Below are 19,103 nucleotides of genomic sequence, written 5' to 3' on the forward strand. Positions count from 1 at the left end.
AGGTGGGGAAAGGAGTAATTATTGCACAACAGCAAACCCTTGTGCACAGGCCCAGGCACAGCAGAGCAACTTTTTAACAATCAGTGCAGTACAGAAGCAAATGTCAGACAATTTCATCCCTAGGCATTGTGACTCTGGCTGAATACTAAGCCACAAAAATAATTTTATTAGAAAATCCCCTAACTGTCTGTGAACAAAGGAGCTCTGGACAAAGGCCATCTCAGGGAGAGCAGGTTCATTTGTTTTAGGCTTAGAAATGAAGACAAAAATAGCATGAATGCTGCTGTACCTACCTGCAGAGGGAGGTTCAAATTCAGTGCTCAGCAGGAAACACTAACGGGAAGGCTCAATGCAGCTGTGAAAAGGAAGTTACAGCATCTGCAGCCTGGGGGATCCCTACCTGCATCCCACACACACGCACACCCAAGGTGGCAGAAGTGCTCTGTTCACACTTCTTCATCTGCCGAGCAGCCTTCTCCTCAGAGGCATCATCTCCGTGCTGTCTGGTCCCCATCTTCAGATCAAGCACACAGGGAAGCTTGAAGTGATGCACCACATTCTCCAGCAGCAGGAACTCTGGGATATGTGTCAAGGAGAGCTCACCCACCAGAGACAGGGACCTGGGCCAGCAGGAGATAGGGATGGACAACAAACAAATAGGAACCAAAGAACAGACAAGAGAAGCAGCTTGGTGAGCTGAAGAAAAGGACAAAACCAAAACAGTGAACCCAGACTTTCACAGCTGGGTGAAGGAAACAGCCTAGAAAGTGGAACAGCCAACAGCAGGAAGGTCACATGCAGTTCTACTGGAAATTCAGAGGGGAAACTGAAAAGCAAAACACTGGTATCAGGAAGGACATGGTATGCCAGTAGGAATTGCTGATCCATTAAGAGAGAGCTTAAAGTCTAATCAAATTAGCCATTTGACCATATGGATAAACAATACAAAGCCCATGGACTGAAAATTCAAGGGTCAAGTAATGGCAGGGTTGGCCTGTCCAGAACAGCAGCACTGCCCAACACACAGGGGGGAACTGGGGAGGTGACAAAGCCAGGAAACAGAACAGTAACAGGAGCCCTCTGTCACCAGCACACAATGGGCAAGCCCCTGCACTGGGGCACAGCACTGAGAACACACCCCAGGCATTCTGTACAGCAACTTGTTCCAAAAGAGGGAAAAAACACCCCAAAATTTGCCCTAAGGAATCCCACAGGGCACAGATCAACATGTAAAATCTGAAATGGCAACCAGAGCACAGCTGGATTAAACGTGCAAGAGCAGAACTGTGTTTGGTTTAGGAAGAGGAACTTCATAAAAATAAGAAGTGTGCTTAAAATGGAGAGGGCAGCCAAAGAGAATGACTTCTCTGCAAGTGATGCAAGCTATTTAAAAACAAAATCTGGAGTCTCCAAGCCCACACTTGAGAACTGGAGAAGGATGCCCAGGCAGTTAAAATTATGAATACAGCTATTAAAAGTAAGCTTGTTTCTATGTGAGGAAAACAGAATCCAGGTGAAACAAAATAACCCTGCAAGCTGGCAAGTTCAGCAAAAGCAGGAGAAGCCATTTGTGAAGGCACAGAAAACAAATCCATCTTCAACCATATGAAGAAGTCAGTCAGACTGCCTGAAGATGGACTGAGATCTTTAGGGTCCCTTCCAATCCAAACCATTCTATGATTCATCAGTGTCACAGTATGGGAAGCAGGAAGGAACAGCTAAAAGGAACATGTAACTCAACTGTGTGGCTGAGCACAGAAATGCCAAGGGAAATGCAAACCTGGCTGCCTCAGGCACAAACGGGCCCTGACACACCCAGCTGTGCTTCCCAAAGGATACTGTAGAGCTTCCGGTCCTTGGACTCGGACCGCATGCGGCTCAGCTGCTGCTTGTGGCAGCGCAGGCTCCAGGGGTTATAGCTGATCTTCTCGGAGCTCAGGCCACTGTTCCCATCCAACATCTGAAACGGAACATCTGAGTGGATGTGCAAGTCCACCCTGGGACTCTTCGTTTCCTGGATGCTGCTGGTGTAAAGACAGAACAAACCTGCCTGTTAGAATCCATCAGTTCTTCACACACAACTGTCACAACCTCCTCTGGCACATGGCCATCTCCTGTTCCTTCTCCTGCTGCACACAATGCAAATCTTCTCACAGCAAATCCTCACCAATACCCTGGGCTGTGGATCCATGCTCCAGGATCTGGTCTATTTAATATCTCTGCTAATAGAGCAAACAGGAACACTTGCTCCTCTGGAAGCTCTGGCTGGGGTGAGGTAGAGGACCCATATTCAAAGTACCCTGGGAAGAAACCCCTGGGTTAATAAGCAGGTGGACTGAAGAGCGTTCAAATCTGCTCTGTATGCTTTGGTTCCACATCTGATACACTGCCAACACTTACCCTGTATCAGAAGCATTTCATATGGATGAATTGGTCCTGAACCCAGCAAAACTCCTGACACAGTCTGCAGTGCCAAAATCTGCTGGGCTAGCAAGTGCACAACAGCCTGGCCACCTTAAGGAATTGCAGAACATCCTTAACCAAAGGAGTAAGGAAGAGAGATCTCCCAATATTCATGTTGTCACTGGGCCCTCCAAGTTTTACCTTTCGGTGCTGTCACTGGCCAGGCCAGGCTTCTCCTCCTTGTGCTCGGTGCCACTGCTTGACCTGTGAAGGCTCCGGCGCGAGTGCTTGCGCCGTGGCTGGTCCCTCTCTGGCAGATCATCCTGCTCCAGAGCCTCGTTCTCCACGTAGGGATAGGCCACCAGGTTAATGTAGCCATCACTGTCTCCCTCAAAACACACTGACACCACACCTGCCAGGGAGAAGCAACATGTCAGTTCTCCAGGAGGAGGGAATGCACAACCATTATCAACCAGATGTTCTGCAGGAGAGAGGAAAACGTAGCTCACGGAGGAGCAAAGCAAGCCCAGAGCAATGAAAGAGGGGGAAGCTCTGCCACCGCAGGAAATAAGGACAAAAGTGCAGCTGGGTAGGCTGAGGGTGTGATTTATTTCCTTCCTTCAGTCTTGCAGCAAATGTCAAACTGGAGAGAGTCAAGTACAGTCTGCCAAGATGCTGAGGGGAGCAAAGCATGTAAAATAAAATCTGGTTTGTTTGGATAAGTACCTACGTCCTGCAGAATCGTTCCTGCTGTTGACAGGGACATCACTGGCCAAGCAGGACTGTGCTTTCTCTGTTAAAGGAGCTTTCCAGCATCAGAGCAATGAAGTAGAGAGCCCTAAAGCTGAGGTGACAACTGCCACTCTTATCACAAGCCAGCCAGTCTCACAAAAAAGGGAACAGTAAGGGCCCAGCCTTCCTAGCAATAAAAACAGGGGGCCCTGGAAGCATAACTACTACTGCCAAGTGCAGGCAAGCAGGACCATGTGTCCTGCCCAGTTTCACCTTCTGAAGGCTCCTGGAAAGCACCACAGTCCAAGGGAAGTTACAGATCTTCCCCAGCACAGACTCAGAATGTATCTGGCCAGCCACAGCACAGGACTGCTGACACCTCCAGTTAGGGCTGACATCTTCATTTCTGGGCCTACTGCCCCAGCCCTGAAAATGAGGCCATCAGCCCATCTCCTGATGTGCAATGACAAAATGTTTCATTATCTTGTCACTAGTATTGACTAGCTGCCAGGAATTTCAAATGACAGATGCACTGAATCAAATTTCTCACAAACATGAGGAAACCTTGCCCTGCCCAGCTGATGCAGGGCATCCTGTTCCCATTCTTCTCTTCTCCTTATCTGCACAGGACAATATTAACAAGGTTCAGGTGGCTGAAACACGACTCCAGAATGTCACTACATAAATGCTACTCCAAGTGCTGCCTGGATGTGCTCAAGATACCTCTGTGAAGTCTTACAGTAACATCCAAGTGCTCAGACAGAAAATATCATACCCAGTGCTCCTCTCCCCCAGATCAGCAGGAAAGATTTCCAGGACTAAGAGGAAACTGCACAGGATGAAATCCCACACTGGGAGGGTTGTGCACATCCCATGCCATTAGGGTACAAGGAAGTACCTGATCTCAAGAAGACAAGAGTCCATCTGGACTATCAGCTTCATCGGTTTTAAACATACCTCCCCAAGAAAAACTCACATCATATGGACTCTAGGAACTCCACAGGCTTCAGTGGGATTTCTGATGGGACACTAGAGCACTGTGTGCCCCCAGAATGGCTGGAGGGTTAAGAGAGGACCCATCTGTTGCAGACTGCTCCCCCACTCATGACAACCTGTGTGCAGACACTGGGAAGGGAGGGAAGCTGACACTGCTCTGAGACAGTCAGGCTGCAGCCAGATGCAAAGGCAAGACCCTGAACAGATGGTGGTCCCAGCTGTCTGCAAAGCCCCACCTTCCCAGTGCCATGTGGAGACAAAGCAGCAGAGGGAACAGGAGCACTGAGCCCCCCAGAAGCCTACCTGACCACATCACCACCCTGAACACAAACACACAAGGCTGGAAGCCTATCGAGCTTCTCAAAGACACAGCTGAGCTGCCAACCTCCTACAATGACACAGGCACTGGAAAATTCCACTCCTTCAAAGCAGCTGGGGACAAGGCTGCACCTCAGCACTGGGAAAGCCATACTTCCTGCTTCAGCAGCTTGCTGCAATGGGTCCATAAAAGAGATGGGATGAGGAAGCAATAAATTACGGAACTGGAATGTGCAAATGCTCATTCTATGATCTGGCTTCATTAGCTCAAGGTCAAGGCTGTAATTGACAATAACTTGGTAATAAAACTGCTTCAGTTCCACATCCATAACCTTAAACTTTGGACTACAACTCTCACACTGCATATTCTCTGCCTAGAAAGAGAAGCACATTCAACTCAGTGTGCCTCCCAAAAAAACACCAAGACTTCCTCCTTTCCAAGTGCTGCTATCAAATTGCCAGCCCGCAAAAGGGAGTTTAAAAAAAGCAATATGACCCCAAAAGACAGCAAGACAACGGCAGCCACAGGAAAATGGAAGAGCAGGTTCTTCAAGGCTGTAACTGCATTCTGGAATGGCAAGAGGCCTCACCTTTGTACTCAGGTGTGAACTCCTTCATTTCTGGGGGCAGGGACTCGTAGAAGCGCTGCTCCCGGGTGATGAGGGGCTTGCAGACAGTGTGGTCGTCGTAGCGCATCATGCTGCTGTGCCCGCCCACCTGGTGGATGAAAGGCTCCAGCAGGACCCCCCGGTCTCCAGAGCGAGTGGCATTCTTGCCATACTTGCCCACTTCCATGGTTTGACAAACACACATTGCGTTGGGCACCCGTTGCACTCCTGGAGCATGGGGAGAGCCACATGGGCTGGGAGGGGTAGCTCAGCACTGGCAATTTGCTTCCTTGCAGTGATCTGAAAAAGCAAGAGATTCCTGTTAGTAAAGGACCACTTACACTCACTCCTTGTTCGCTTGGAGAAGTTTATGGTACTTATTTATATCCATATCTTCTTCTGTTCTCTGTTTACATCCTGCTTGTTCCAGCACGCTCCTCACCACCTCTTTAATCCTACAGGTAAACACACAGTAATTCAGAGGCAGTCCCATCTAGAGCTCCTCCCTCCAATAGGATTGACAGCAGACAGGGAAAGGAGGAAATACAGCTATTTTCAGCCTCCCAACTTCATAAAATACTCCTTCCCTGTTCATTTTATTAGTAAGGCAATGGAGCAGACTGTGAGCTATAGCCCACACCTGCCTATCAGTATTGGTGACTGACACAGGCAGTACAAACACTTCCAGAATCTGAAATCCCCTCCTCATGCCTCTGCATTTTTAACATCTAAATAATTCCTCTTCACCTGCTACTGTCACACTGTTTCCTCCCTTAGTGCTCACTTCTCTTCAGGCACTGACATTAAAGATGCAGAGTAAGACAGTCATTCTGTCACTCTGCGTGCTGGAACTGAATAGATTCTGCTCAGATTCTCTCCTTTATTACTCTCAGCCTTTCAGGACAATTTTCTAATGCTTTCACAGCACCTACATGCACAACAAGGCCCTGATCTCTAGAGGTAAGCAAGATATACCACTAAATCCAAATGAGATTACAAATGCTTTAGAGAAGCAGATGGTCTTTTAGTATTTACAGAGCGCCCAGTACAGCCACAGGATGACGGAAAAGTAAAGCTGCCCAGACTCTCTCAGATGACTTGCCCTTTTTCCAGCTTAGATCACAGCTGCCCCTGGGGTTCCTGGGGAAAATGTCACAGGATTTCCTCACAACGATGAGTTATCCAAATGTTGGTACAAGAACCAAGTGGTGACTGCAGTTTCCGAATGCACCGAATTTCCAGTTTCTTCACACAGTGACAGCCAAGGGCAGTAATTTAAGAACTGAGGGATCCTGGAGGCCTGAGCAAGGGACACGGCTCAGGCTGTTCCTCAGCTGGCCACGGGATGTCTCTGCAGCTACACAGCACTGCCAGGCCGGGGGAATTCTGATGAACACGAGCTTATCTCCCCCGCTCCAATTCGGCCATGTCAGAGATGAAGCTCGAGAGAGTCGAAAGGAGGGGTGATGATACTTCATAACACGTTTAACCCAAACTCCCCACAGCAGGACAATGCTTCTCTCTCCTTGTCTGCTCATTCCTGCTTGCTCCCTCACACTGGGTTTTTGGGATAGCATGAGTGTACGTACATTTGAGTTGAATCATCTCGCTGATCCCGTAGAAAACATTTCCTTTTGTGGTTACATGACCACACCAGCACATTCAGTGCAAGGGGAATAATGCGAATATTTAGCTGGCTTTTAAGGCAGGGGCCAGGAAATAAGAAGGGAAAACCCCACAACACAGATAGTCCCTCTCTGTAGTAATTCATGTCAAAGTCTGTTCAAGGCATCCCTCAAACTCTGTCTCCCAAACTCAGAGTCTAAGCTGAATCACAAACAAAAACATGCTGGGGATTTCTCTCCTCCCTCTTATTTGCTTTATCAACATGAAGAAATTTCAGCAGCAGACACTCACATGTTTTAGCTGGGTTTAACATAGTTAATATCCAAGAACAAGCAAGGTACCACCATCTGCAAGAGGTCAGTATTTCACAGATTCCAGACAAATCCTTCACAAACTAAAGTCTCCCTTCCTGATGCTCTGTCTTGGATTCAATTTCTTTTATTTTGCCAATGACTAAAGCAGAGCTTTCAGCTGTTCCAAACAATACAGAAGACAAACTAAACTTCACACCTTCCTGTAGTTTAAACTTCACAGGAAAGAGAAACACAAGATTTATCTGTGTGACAGTTGTTGTACTCAGGAGACATGCACATGATGCTCAGGACTGCAGTCATCCAAGGGCTGCTGGGAAATGGCTGTGGCCACCAAGTGTCCTGGGCTCACAGCCAAGTACCCCAGCACCCCCAAGAAACCCCAACATGACAAAATGTGGGTGTGCAGGCTGCCTGGGAGGAAGTGAAAGCCATAAAACCAAAACATTCTGAGGCTGTGACACAAGAGAAGGAGCTGGGCATCAGGTGGGGAAAGAGTCCAAAGCCAGATACAACTGCTCTACACGTGCATCTACAGACTCTAAGAGAAACAGTCATACAGGCAGTATTTTCCCATGTTCAAGTGAATGTGAGAAAAAAAATGTTTTGTGGCAAGCAGCATTTTGGAGGCATTCGTAAAGAGGAAGATTTCCATAGGGCTTGAGAAAGAGACACTTTATAGCTCAGATACAGCTTAGTGTTTTTCATCAAACTAACTCAAAGTAAAGGGTTACTACTAAACATAGACACTATCCACAAACAAAGAGAGAAGAATCCCAGCAGTTTCAAACGAATATAAAGCAGAAAACTATTTGAAGTCCTAAATATTACTCATCCTTTGTCTGTTAAACAAAGGCATGAGTTCAACTATTTTAGCTGGCTTATAAAATTCAAAGTCCTTCCAATTAAACTGCAAAACACAGTGCACAGTCTCAGAAACAGCTTGAGGGAGACCAGTTCATTTAGGCAGATCCTTTGGTATATTCCACCACCACCACTGCAGCTCAAGCAGCAGTGAAACACCCAGGCCAGTTTAGCACCCCCTTCCAACAGAATGATCTCTCCTTAAAAAGACAAAGTCTCCACTGAGCTGGACTCAGGAAAGGTGGGGGGTTGGGTTTAGGAGCAGAGTTATCAGTGACTACACAGACATACAACCCCCCATATTTCATTATCCTCCCCAGTAACAGACTCATGCACTGGAACAGAATTTGCTCTACAATATTTATGTCTAGACATCTCTTTGTCAGTGTATCTGCTCCAAGTCTGATCTGCATACCTCACTGTTTAAACACATCCTGGCAATAAGATCTGTTTTCTTGTAGTAACACATTTCCAAACAAAATTCAGTAAGACATCCAAGATAACTCTGCTCTTCCTAACCCATTAAGTGGGGTAAACCCCGTCCTCACAACCAAACATCACCCTCCAGCAGGGAATATATCCCTTTGTAGAAACAGTGCTGTGTTCTTGAAGACCCAGCCAGAGATCTCTGAAACATTACTGAACCCTGGCTAAAGACCACAGGTGTCTTACCAGACCAGCATCAGACCCAAGGAGATGCTCCTGCCAGTTCACAGCACCAGAGAACAGAACAGCAATGTCTCCTCTGAGGGTGTCACTTAAAGGAGACAGAAAAATGAGCCTTGGAGGTCACCGCATGACGAGAGCTGAGGGCAGGGAGCTGCAGTGCCATGGGTGTGAGAATTACTGCTGAGCACCCCACGACGCTGATGTCCCTGCTCTCTGTGAGCCATCTTGCACAGGAACACTGGCAACGCTTCACGACTCACCGGTGAAGCTACTTCCCTGAATAAAAAGGAGAACAAATGCTTTAAATTGTGATGAATCACACAGCAAGAACACTGACTGCCCTCAGTAGCTTGCACACCCGCGTTCCCACACCGCCGCTCCGACTCCAGCCCCAGGCCCTGCCGTAACCAGGGCTGAGGCAGATGGCCACTGATGACTCTGGAGAGAGGCCACGGGCAAGGGATAAATACAGACCTCAACGTCACCATGACACAAGCTGGACTTTCCCTGAACAGCCCCAGAGCACTCAGGAGCGAAGCACAAGAATAGAAAATACCAGTATAGCAAACAAGAGGAGTACAGCATTTGGTCAATTGGTTCCTGGTGAGCTAGACTCAGTAGCAAAGAAAAGCAGAAGCATCTGTGCTGAAAAGCAGATTTGTTTCTACTCATGCTGGATTGGATGAGGTATGAGAAGAAAATCCAGTCTAAGAAAGTAAAAAAAAAAAAGTGTTTCCCACTGTGCTATGAGGTCAACTTCCCAGCACAAAGGCAGGTTTGAAACATGTCTGTCTAGTCAGCAGTAAATGGAGATGAGCCCTGGGACCTGGGCAGAGAACACAACTCTCCAGGAACCTGCAGCAACACTTAGGAGGTAACCAGAAACATTTGGCCTTGGTGACATCCAGGAAGCTACAAATTTTCCTAGCTTACTTAAGCACAGAGCTTTGAATCCTGAGCCTTCTCATGCATATTGTCCAACACTTGAACTAGTACCAACTACTCCTTTGTGGACAGGCTGCTCTCACCATGACAAGTGTGGCTCGTCAGATTGAGGCCAGGAAGTGGAACACAATCTACATACATGCATCCAAAGTGGAACAGAAGTCTTAGGAAAAGCTGCTCAAGAATGCCAGCTGAGGAGGAGAATGGCAACAGGGAGGAAGTGCAGTGAACAAGGGCTTGGAGAGGACAAAAGCCACTACCATGCATGCTCCATCCTGTGCCACGAGCTGAGCTTCCTTCACCAATCCTCTTTCTTCCTCATCAACAGGGCACATATGCACCAACTGCTAATTATTCACAAGGAAAGAGCCTGATCTACTTAAGATAGAACTTGTCTGAACCTAGGGAAAGGGAAATAAAATTAAGCTTATAGTACAAGTCCTTAGACATAGCCTTTGTTTCTGGCTCCTAAAGATCTGAAGGAAGACTCTGCAGGTTTTAGCTGGGAGAGTTAATTTTCTTCCTGATAACTTGCATGGGGCTGTGGTTTGGATTTGTGCTGAAAACAACGTTGACAATAAGAGATGTTTTTGTTATTAGTGAGCAGGGCTAACTGAATCAAGGCTTTTTCTGCTTCTGACACTGCTCCACCAGTGAGGAAGCCTGGGGTGCACAAGAAGCTGGGAGGCAACACCCCAACTGGCCCCAGGGATACCCCAGACCATATGGTGTCAAGTGTAGCATACACAGCTGGGGAAAGAAAAAGGAAGCGGGGATGTCTGGAGTGATGGTCTTCATTTCCAAGTCACTGCTACTGTGATGGATCCCTGCTTTCCTGAACACTTGCCTGCCCATGGGATGTGGGGAATGAGTTCCTTGTTTTACCTCCCTTGTGCCTGCAGTTTTTGCTTTACCTGTTAAACTGCCTTTTTCCCAACCCACGAGTTTTGTCACTTTTACCCTTCCAATTCTCTCCCTCATCCCTCCAAAAAGGAAGTGAGTGAGTGGCTGTGTGGGGCTGAGCTGCCAGCTGAGGTTAAACCACGACAGACTACTTGTGCCATACTTCTATCACACTGATCACAAAGCTTCAGCACTTCTGCCAGCAGCCTGCGAGACCAAGAATTTTCTGCCCTTCTTTTCCTAAGAAAGGAGCGGAAGCCAAGCCTTTTCAGCTCTTTCTGAGCAAAGAGAGGCTGAGCCGTGTACTTTTAACTCTGGCTGGGCTGAAACCACTCACTAAAACCAGTGCTCAGATCTGGGCTTAAACAAGGCTTTTTCTTCTTAGAGGCCACATTAGCAAGAATTGCAAAGGCCCTTCTGCTGTCACCTACACATAAAGCATGGCAAGCTTTCCGGGAGGGATGAGGTACTGGGAGTCCTTGTCAGGAATTCAGACCCAGGACACAGACAATACCCCTTTTCTCACACTGGCACGCTACAGTGGTAGCCTCTCTCTCTGTTTTTATCTTTTTTTTTTTTTAAGCCAACTCTTAGCACACAGCCATTAACAGGGAAGGTCTGTCACATTCAGCAACATATGGAGCAGGTACTCTGCAACATTTTGTGAACACCTGCCATGCAGCTGTCTGTGAACAGGGGTAACCCAAGCTGGGGCTCAAATGGCCTCTTCCAGCTTGTATTCCTGTCTGGCCTGATGCTGGACAAGCTGGCACTACTGTGATAAGATCATGCTGGGGAGCAGTGGAGGATAACAGGGATAATGATTTAATTCCCTTGCTGCTCTTTTCTCCAGGCTTCCCCTTCCTCATTGGAGAAATGCACCACACTGGCAGGAGGGCACAGGGACCTGCCAGTCCTTGTCACTGCAAAGGCTGCAAGAAAGGCCAGCCCTGGTCTGGTCATCATCACTCTTTCCTCTCCAGCAGGAAGTGGGGGGGATGAGCAAGAGGGAGCTGAGCTGCTGAATCCTCCTGCTGCACCTTGCCACAAATACACCCTGCCTTGGTAGAAAAGGGCACCTTCCCTCTCTGTTCCAAAGCACTGGCTGCAGTCCAAGCCTGAGAGTTTCCACAGCAGCAAGACCTGACAGAATATGTACAACAAAAGGTTGCTTTATCAGTACCAGCCCAGACTTTTTTCCAAGCCTGTGCCTAAGAGAGCAGGGTCATCCAATATCGGCTTTGCATTTTATAGGAGAAATGAGATTATGACACATGCTTTCTAGAGAAGGGCTTAGGGAAGATCAATGCTTGTGAGGCCTCATTGCTCAGCTTTCTGTGAGCTAATTTCTGGCTTCACATCATTTACAAAGAGGAAGAAGTCTCCACAGGTTACCTTTAAATTATTCCATTGCAAAAGCTGGCTGTTCAGCACAGCTTTCCAATCCAATAGTCAGAGACAGTTAGAAAGGAACATATTTTCAACAGTTAAAAGCCACAATGAATCAACCTAACCCACCAAGAAAAGACATTTTTTAAAATTTGCATTAGTGCAGGGACTCAGAAACTCATCAACAGGCAGAAAATTGTCCCTGCATTGTCAGCATGACAGGGAGAAAGGAAAAAGACTCATGGACTCATGCCATTCCCACTGAAGAAGCCTGGCTCAAAGACTAACTCAAAATTTGTAATTCAACTTACAGACTGAATAAGCAGAGGGAACAATTTTACCTCCTGTCTCAAAAAATCTTATGTTTAAAATTTTAATCTAAAATAAAGTATACCTACTCTTCAGCCACAGACCTTGGCCTCTTCCCTGACAGTGAGGCTTAAATAAGGCAGCCACAACCCTAAGAAAGTCCTGCACAGTCATCCAAGTAACCACCCACATGCCTCCCCAGCAGGTAGATGATGGAATGACTACGGTGAGTGCAGCATGAGGAGGAGTCCATTCAGAAACTGCACTTTCATGTCAGCTGTGGGTACCAAATTCTACAATCTCAACAGCATCAGAATGCAGGAGGGAGGAGCAGGTGAACGCAGCACAGCTGCTGACAGCAAGAGAATGAGTCAGAGCTGGGATGGCTGTGCTGAACCAGAGGACAAGTGCATTGCACAGTGAGCACTGCTGGCAGGGAAAGGGAGGTGTGAGATTTTGTGGGAGCATGGACACAGCTCAGCCAGATGGGTGGCACAGGGAAGGGCTGCTCAGCACTGGGGAGCTGCCCCACCACACCAAGGAGAATCCACTGCAGTCAGGCAAGCATGTCTCAGGTTTGTATTACAACAGCAGTGAAGAGAACAACTGGCACCTCCTAAGTTCTCACCTCATCTTCTCTCTTAAATGCCCCAGAAGACCTTGAAGGCATCAGGCCAGAGCCAAGGAAAACCATTTGGCCTGATCTCCTACAGAGTAACTGCTGGCCTCTGAGCTGAAAGGTGCTGTCATCACCCACATGTGCAAACACCTCTGGAGCCTGAGCTCCCACTCCCACCTGCACATGGACAGGACAAGGAGAAATGGTTGTGCACCTCAGCCTTGTGTCCTTCAGACTCCTAGCTAGTACAGACACCTGGAAAGCAGGTGGAAAGATGGGACAAGATCCTTCCAGCTTCTGTAGAGAGGAAATGAGGAAACTTACAGCAAAAGCACCAAAATCCCAGGAAAAGGAAGTACCTGAGCAGCAATAAGAGCAGTTTTTTCAGGCTTCAGAGGGTGGCTGACAGGAACTGAAAGGAACAATCAATGTGCTGCACCTTACACTTGTCACCCAGAGCAAGCAAAGCACAGGTGCCAAAGTGAGGATTCTGCAACAGGAAAAACAGTCAACTCCCTCAACTCAACAGCAAGAGCACACACTGTTTCAGACCTTACATGAGCAACAAAAAAAGAGAAAAAAGGTGTGTTCTCTGGCTCTTTGCCCAGCACAATCTTATAAAAAAATAAGGGAAGATAAAGGAAAACACAGAAGACATTTTATAGTTTGGTTTTTTTTTGCTATTTGAAGATAAAAGTCAAGAAAAAAAATCCTCCAGCTCTGACAGGGAAATGACAGTGAAAACACATACATCAAAAGTTTGGTCTGCACAAGAAAAAAATGCACACTGATACTTCATTCATCCACCATGTTCTCTGTAGGCTGGTAAAACAGGGAAGTTTTTGGGTTGAAAAAAGCCTGCTTGTGTTGGTTGCTCTATAAAGTGATCCTCCACAATGGAACCAATGCTATCCAAATGCCTGGCTTTAAAAAACCACCCAATATCATGTTGAGATTCCTTCTGGCACTGATTGAAGTCAGTTTCTAACTCCTCCTTCAGTTATTTCTTCAGACCATGGTTGCACAGGCAATCCTTTGACATCTGGAACAGCATTAACAGCACCCTCCCACTCAACTCTGCTGCAATGGTACAACTGTTTGCAGCCTCACCATGAACCAAACTAGGGAAGTGATCACAGTTAAAAATAAACCAGCACTTTGTTTTGTTTTTTTTAAGGATTACTTTTCAACCAGGTCAGATCCCCAATCTATTGTGCAGCTGTACAAACAGTTGTATCAGCACAAGGTGCCTGAATTGCTGATGGTTATCCTCGTGCCTCAAGCCAACGTTTGCATTCCCAGCTCACCTCATTGCATGGCTGCTGTAGAACAGGATCTCAGACCAAACAACACATAGGGGACTTGACTGCCACTGCTTGCAACCACGGAGGGTCTCTCCAGTGAGACAAAATGAGGTCACACTGATGTCTACCCTACAGCTAAGGCATGGCTACTGAGCTCCCTCAAGCTGTTGCTTGTCCAAAATTATATGTCATTTTTGCAGCCTGCACGCTGAAATAAACATAAAAACATGACTAACCAAGTCATTAATGAGAATGAACAGCTTTGGGGCAAGTTCTGAAACAAAACTCTCCCAGAAATTGCATAACCACTAACTATCTTGGTGATCTTCCATTCAAGAAACACAAGCCTACGTGATGTGCAGATTCCCACTAATTTGAAGACTGACATTCAAAGAGTGAACATGGGAGCCTATATTCGGTTTTGGCAACTCTTCAAATTGCAGCTGAATTTTTATTTGAACATGGAAATACAAACAGAAATACTGACAATCAGAATAAGCACCAAGCAATGATGCCATGCTAGCACACTTTAGAAACAATTATGAGAGAAACAGACTGACGTTTTCCCAAATTACCGGCTCAAATACTGTGAGACAAAAGCAACTGAAAATACCTCCTTTTTTGATGGTTACCTGGGAACCTACTGGGATCTCTGCTTTCAGCTGGTGACAGGTACCTGCATCAGACACACACCATTGTGAGAGGCCTTCTCATTGAAAATGAGGCACAGAAAACTGAATAACCATACTTCTAGCATAGGACAGGAAGCACATTAATGAAATAGCTTCAGGAAATCAGCTTTCTACAGTTTCTGTTGTGTCTGCTCTAGAAGACAAAAAAATTAGTCTCTAAGCTGTTCAGCAGCCTTTTTTGTAGATGTCACCACATCAATCCATGAAGACACAGAACTGAAAAAATTGCTAACTGGCAAACCTTACCCTTTGTTACTTAGCATGCATCTCAGGCTATAGTTTCATGACATCTTAAGTAAATCTAAGTCAGCATTCTTCAAACCCATCCTCTCTCCTGAGTCAGCACTGGCACTCACTGATCCTGCTCAGAAACCAGCCTGGCAAACAAGTTAACCCGGAAAAAAAGAAAAGTTGTTTTTGCCAATGTGGCTTCCTGAACTGGTTTACTGCCAGTGCCCAACGAAAGTAAAAGGGGACAATCATTGAGCAGGGCAAGGGCAGGCACAAGAGGAGCAGGGCCAATTCCATTCAGCCCCAGCTGCCCTGCAAACACACGCTCAGAGAACAGTCTCACCCCCTGACTTTAAAGAGACCTGAGTTGTCCCTTGCAGCAGAAACATCATTTGACTTTTTCACCTCTCCTGACATCTTCTTTACACCAGCATCAGCACCCCTGCAAACAGCCACAATAAGTACCCAATCTGGTAGGAAAACAAAGCAGCAATATATAAAACAAAACAAAAAGCCTTCAGTTTTCAGTTGGATCAGGTCCCTAATACATCTGGCCAACAATCCCCCAGCATCAAAACATGGGAGAAAGTGGGAACCAAGGCATAGCAAAACTCCATCTCCAAGCAACTGTGAAGCTGCTCTCTTACTCAACATAGATAAAATATCACAACATAACTACCTAATAGTTATACAAAACCACTTTGGTTCAAAAGATTTAAACAGTACATTAAAAAATCTGCAATCTAATTCTTTATGTTTTCATCTTCCACAACACACCATTAATATTTAAAACGTCCTATTTCCTCAAAAATAAATCTTTAATTTATTTGATACCAGCATTATTTTCAGAGCAAAAGAGCTGCTAAAATATATAGAGGAGAGTGAGGAAAGCCTGTTGTGATTAAATAGGGCATGACAAACAGCAGCAGCATGCACAAGCAGTACTGGGGAGCAAAGCCAGGGGGAACAGTGACAACAACATTATACAAACAACAAAGAATTCTTAGAAACTGCTGCCTGGGTTACATCCAAGGTTCTCTTTACCTTGGTTAAACTATTAAGAAAGTCACTTCAGAAAGCTGACCACTTCTGCACAACGAAGCTTTTTAGGAAGAGTTGATCCATCTAAAGGCCTCTGTGAGGAAACCACTGCAGCAGCTCCTGTGAAGCAATGGAGTTGCAACAACGCTGAAGGTGACACGAAGCTGGAACGAGTCATTCGTCCCCTGCCCCACCATGAAAGGGCTCTTGTGCCAACACAGGTCCAAAAAGCTGTGTCTGTGTATGTACCCCTCAACTGCTGGGGAGCAGACATGTCACCCTTGGCTGTGCACAGCAATTCCTCAGTGACAGGGACATCCTAGGGTGTCCTCAGGAGAATTCCACTAAGGTATATTCCATGACTTTAGCCTCACACCCATTTCCTCATGTTCAACATCTGCTGTAGCAAGCTCTCACCACTGGCTTGGAACACCTAACTCTGGACACTGCATCCATCAAATCAGGGATTCCTGGAAGGCCCAGCTTTGCTTCAGAGATGCAGAAAATTCAGTTTTTAGTTGCCATCTTGCTGCCATGTGGAGGAAAGCACACAGAACAGTCTGGGCCACTGCCATGCAGAATTCACTCCTCCAAAGTTCAGAGATTAAGTTGTGGCTGCTGCTTGAAAAAGCAGCAAGTTTTCCATTGTATTTGGACAATCTTGCAAAAAAAGTAGGTCTTTAAAAGAAAATACTAAGTTCATGAGCAAATGCTGTAACTCTGTCCCAACACATCACTAAAATATCATAAATCACAAGCAAGAAGTTAATAAATTTCTGGCTTCTGACAGGCACTAACACTGAAAGTACTATACTTTAAATATCAAATACACGTATTACAGACTTTTTAAACATTAAGGAAATTTACTAAAGTTGTCACTTAGGACTGCATTTAGACATCTGAATTTCTCACAACTCTCCAACACAAGCAAAATACAGGTGCAACAAAATAGGGCAAAGGTAAAACTGTGGTGAAGCTGCAAAGCACTAAGTAGAAGCACATGGCTGTCCCCTTTAGATCAAAGTGTCTTCTGGGGAACAGACCACTATCTCTATACAGTGAGACTTCATAACCCTGTCACACAAGATTATCAACCCATATACACACAGCTGTCTTTTGGCAGGTAGTCAAACCTGAGGTAGTGGGAGTTTTACAGGGGTCAAGACTCTTGCAGGATTCATCTCAGTATATTTTCTGCTGCTGTGAGATGAAATACGAAAATGGGAGAGGAATTGATCACAGAGGCAACAGAGCTTAGCACAGGGAATGTTTCTCACCCCGCAAAAGGTGACCTTCCAAAGCCTCTGATTCTCCTCTGCTTTAAGAGGATTATGAATCCTACCCTTGGGAGACTTCTGCTCAGCTACCAGCCCACTGCTATTACACATTAACACTATGTCTTGTGTCCTCATTTCTATCAGCAGAGAGATATTAGAAAAACTTATAAGATGACTGCTCAAAGAGCAGACTTCTAATGGAATCTCTAATGCAAGTAGGGAAAGCCACAGCCAGTGATGTTTGGAGGAGACTCTTCTTTGTGCTGTCACACACCCAGCTGCAGATCTGCTTAGTGCTTCCCTGCTCAAACCCCAATTCAGCTTATCTGCACATGCAGGCTGCTGACTACCCTGGAAGCAGACATTTCATCAAGGAAAGACTGAAAAGCAGAGATCACCATATGCTAAAAAACGAGGGCAAGTGTGGTGAGTGCAGCTCACAGCTCCTCCACCCGGGTACCGAAGCAGAGCCTCAGCAGGCACCAAGCCCAGGTGGGCTGTCAGGAAGTGAGAGCAGCAGTGCCCTGCAAGAACATGCTGGCACTCAGAGGGAGAGCCAAGGAGCAGAATGCAGCACATTCAGTTACATAAATCCTTCTTTTTCACAGACATCAGACACCAAGAATTTGAGGACAACTTTCTCCCTGTTCTTTTGGGGTTTTTTTCACCTTCCAACAAGACACCATTTGGACACTTCTGAATGGAGTCTACAAAGCAAATCCCGAGTCTTGCCTAGACAACGTAACCAGGAATTCTTCCTCTTGCCACTTAACAGTGCACAGATGTAAAGCAATCCATGCTGCTATAGAGGTGACCATATACATTTTTTTATTCATAAGGTAATTAAAGTTACAATGCATTATGAATTCCACAATGAGAGAAAAAAAAAAGAGTGGGGCTAGACATGAAGGGAAACCTCAACAGGAAGGAACACACTTCCAGCATCTCTGTGAATGGAGATTTAGGATGAGATTAGACACACATACAAGCCAAATCTAATGGACACAGTTCCCATTTGGGACAAATGGCAAAGTGTTCTCAGAAGGAAAAAAAAGCACTGCCTAACACAACAGATCTCAGATGCATCTGTAAGAACACTCCATGGTTTTGGCTGTTTCAGACTACATAATGCAATAGCAAAGTACAGTCAAGAGTTAAAGAGTTTTAATCAGTAACTGTACAGAGAAGCTACAGGGTTAACCACAGACACACAAAAGCCACAAGGAGCTGAACCCATGAAAAATAACTACAAAAGCCATAAACACAGAGGAGCTAAAATTACATTCCTTAGGCAGTTCTGATAAAATAAGGATGATCTATAGCTTTCCAAGAGACCACTAACTGAAAGACAAATGTAAGCAGCTTGTGGTGAACTGGTATTTTAATACTGTTCTCAAGTTTTAAATTATGATGCTTTTAAAACAGAAAAAACAGCCTTGATTAGAAAGTCAGTTGCTGCAGATAATTGATCCTCACAGAAAAATACACAACTAGGACAAAAAAATGAACTCCTAATTGCTATTTTTGATTCTGCAGTGGCAAAAAACCTCAAGACCAGCGTTATGTAAGACCATTAACCTCTTTGCTCATAACTGGCACCTTAATTTAGCACACTACCACACTAGAAAGCTTAAACTGAATTCTTAATTCCAATGCATACCACTGGCTGCAGCAAGGCAGTAATAGCAGTATTGGAAAGGGGGGAAAAAAAACCCAAAGCAAACACCACACACTGAATTTTGCAATTACAGTTCCTTGGGCATAAATATATATATACCTTAGCCTGACCAGATCTAATGACACAGTATTTTTTTCAGACCAGCAATCCTGAAAAGATTATCAGATGCTCCACAGTATCTTAGGAAC

General features: G+C 45.8%; 1 protein-coding gene across 3 annotated transcripts in view; it reads right to left on the reverse strand.

The window, feature by feature from the left end:
• IP6K1 (inositol hexakisphosphate kinase 1) overlaps window positions 1–19,103 on the reverse strand; it is a 36,892-nt gene that overhangs the window by 2,981 nt on the left and 14,808 nt on the right. Inside the window, exons 1-5 of one of the 3 annotated variants that reach the window (XM_077184474.1) lie at window positions 8,531–8,777; window positions 5,040–5,357; window positions 2,605–2,815; window positions 1,840–2,024; window positions 401–576 (exon numbers count right to left, since the gene is read on the reverse strand). In XM_077184474.1, the coding sequence (XP_077040589.1) occupies window positions 401–576; window positions 1,840–2,024; window positions 2,605–2,815; window positions 5,040–5,262 (795 nt within the window). In that variant the 5' untranslated portion in view covers window positions 5,263–5,357; window positions 8,531–8,777. Of the gene's footprint in view, window positions 1–400; window positions 577–1,839; window positions 2,025–2,604; window positions 2,816–5,039; window positions 5,358–8,530; window positions 8,778–19,103 lie in introns of those variants that run through there. The other 2 variants (XM_054639849.2, XM_054639843.2) reach the window with 2 other exon arrangements.

The sequence above is a fragment of the Agelaius phoeniceus genome, chromosome 11 (assembly GCF_051311805.1).
Source record: "Agelaius phoeniceus isolate bAgePho1 chromosome 11, bAgePho1.hap1, whole genome shotgun sequence".
NCBI lineage: Eukaryota > Metazoa > Chordata > Aves > Passeriformes > Icteridae > Agelaius > Agelaius phoeniceus.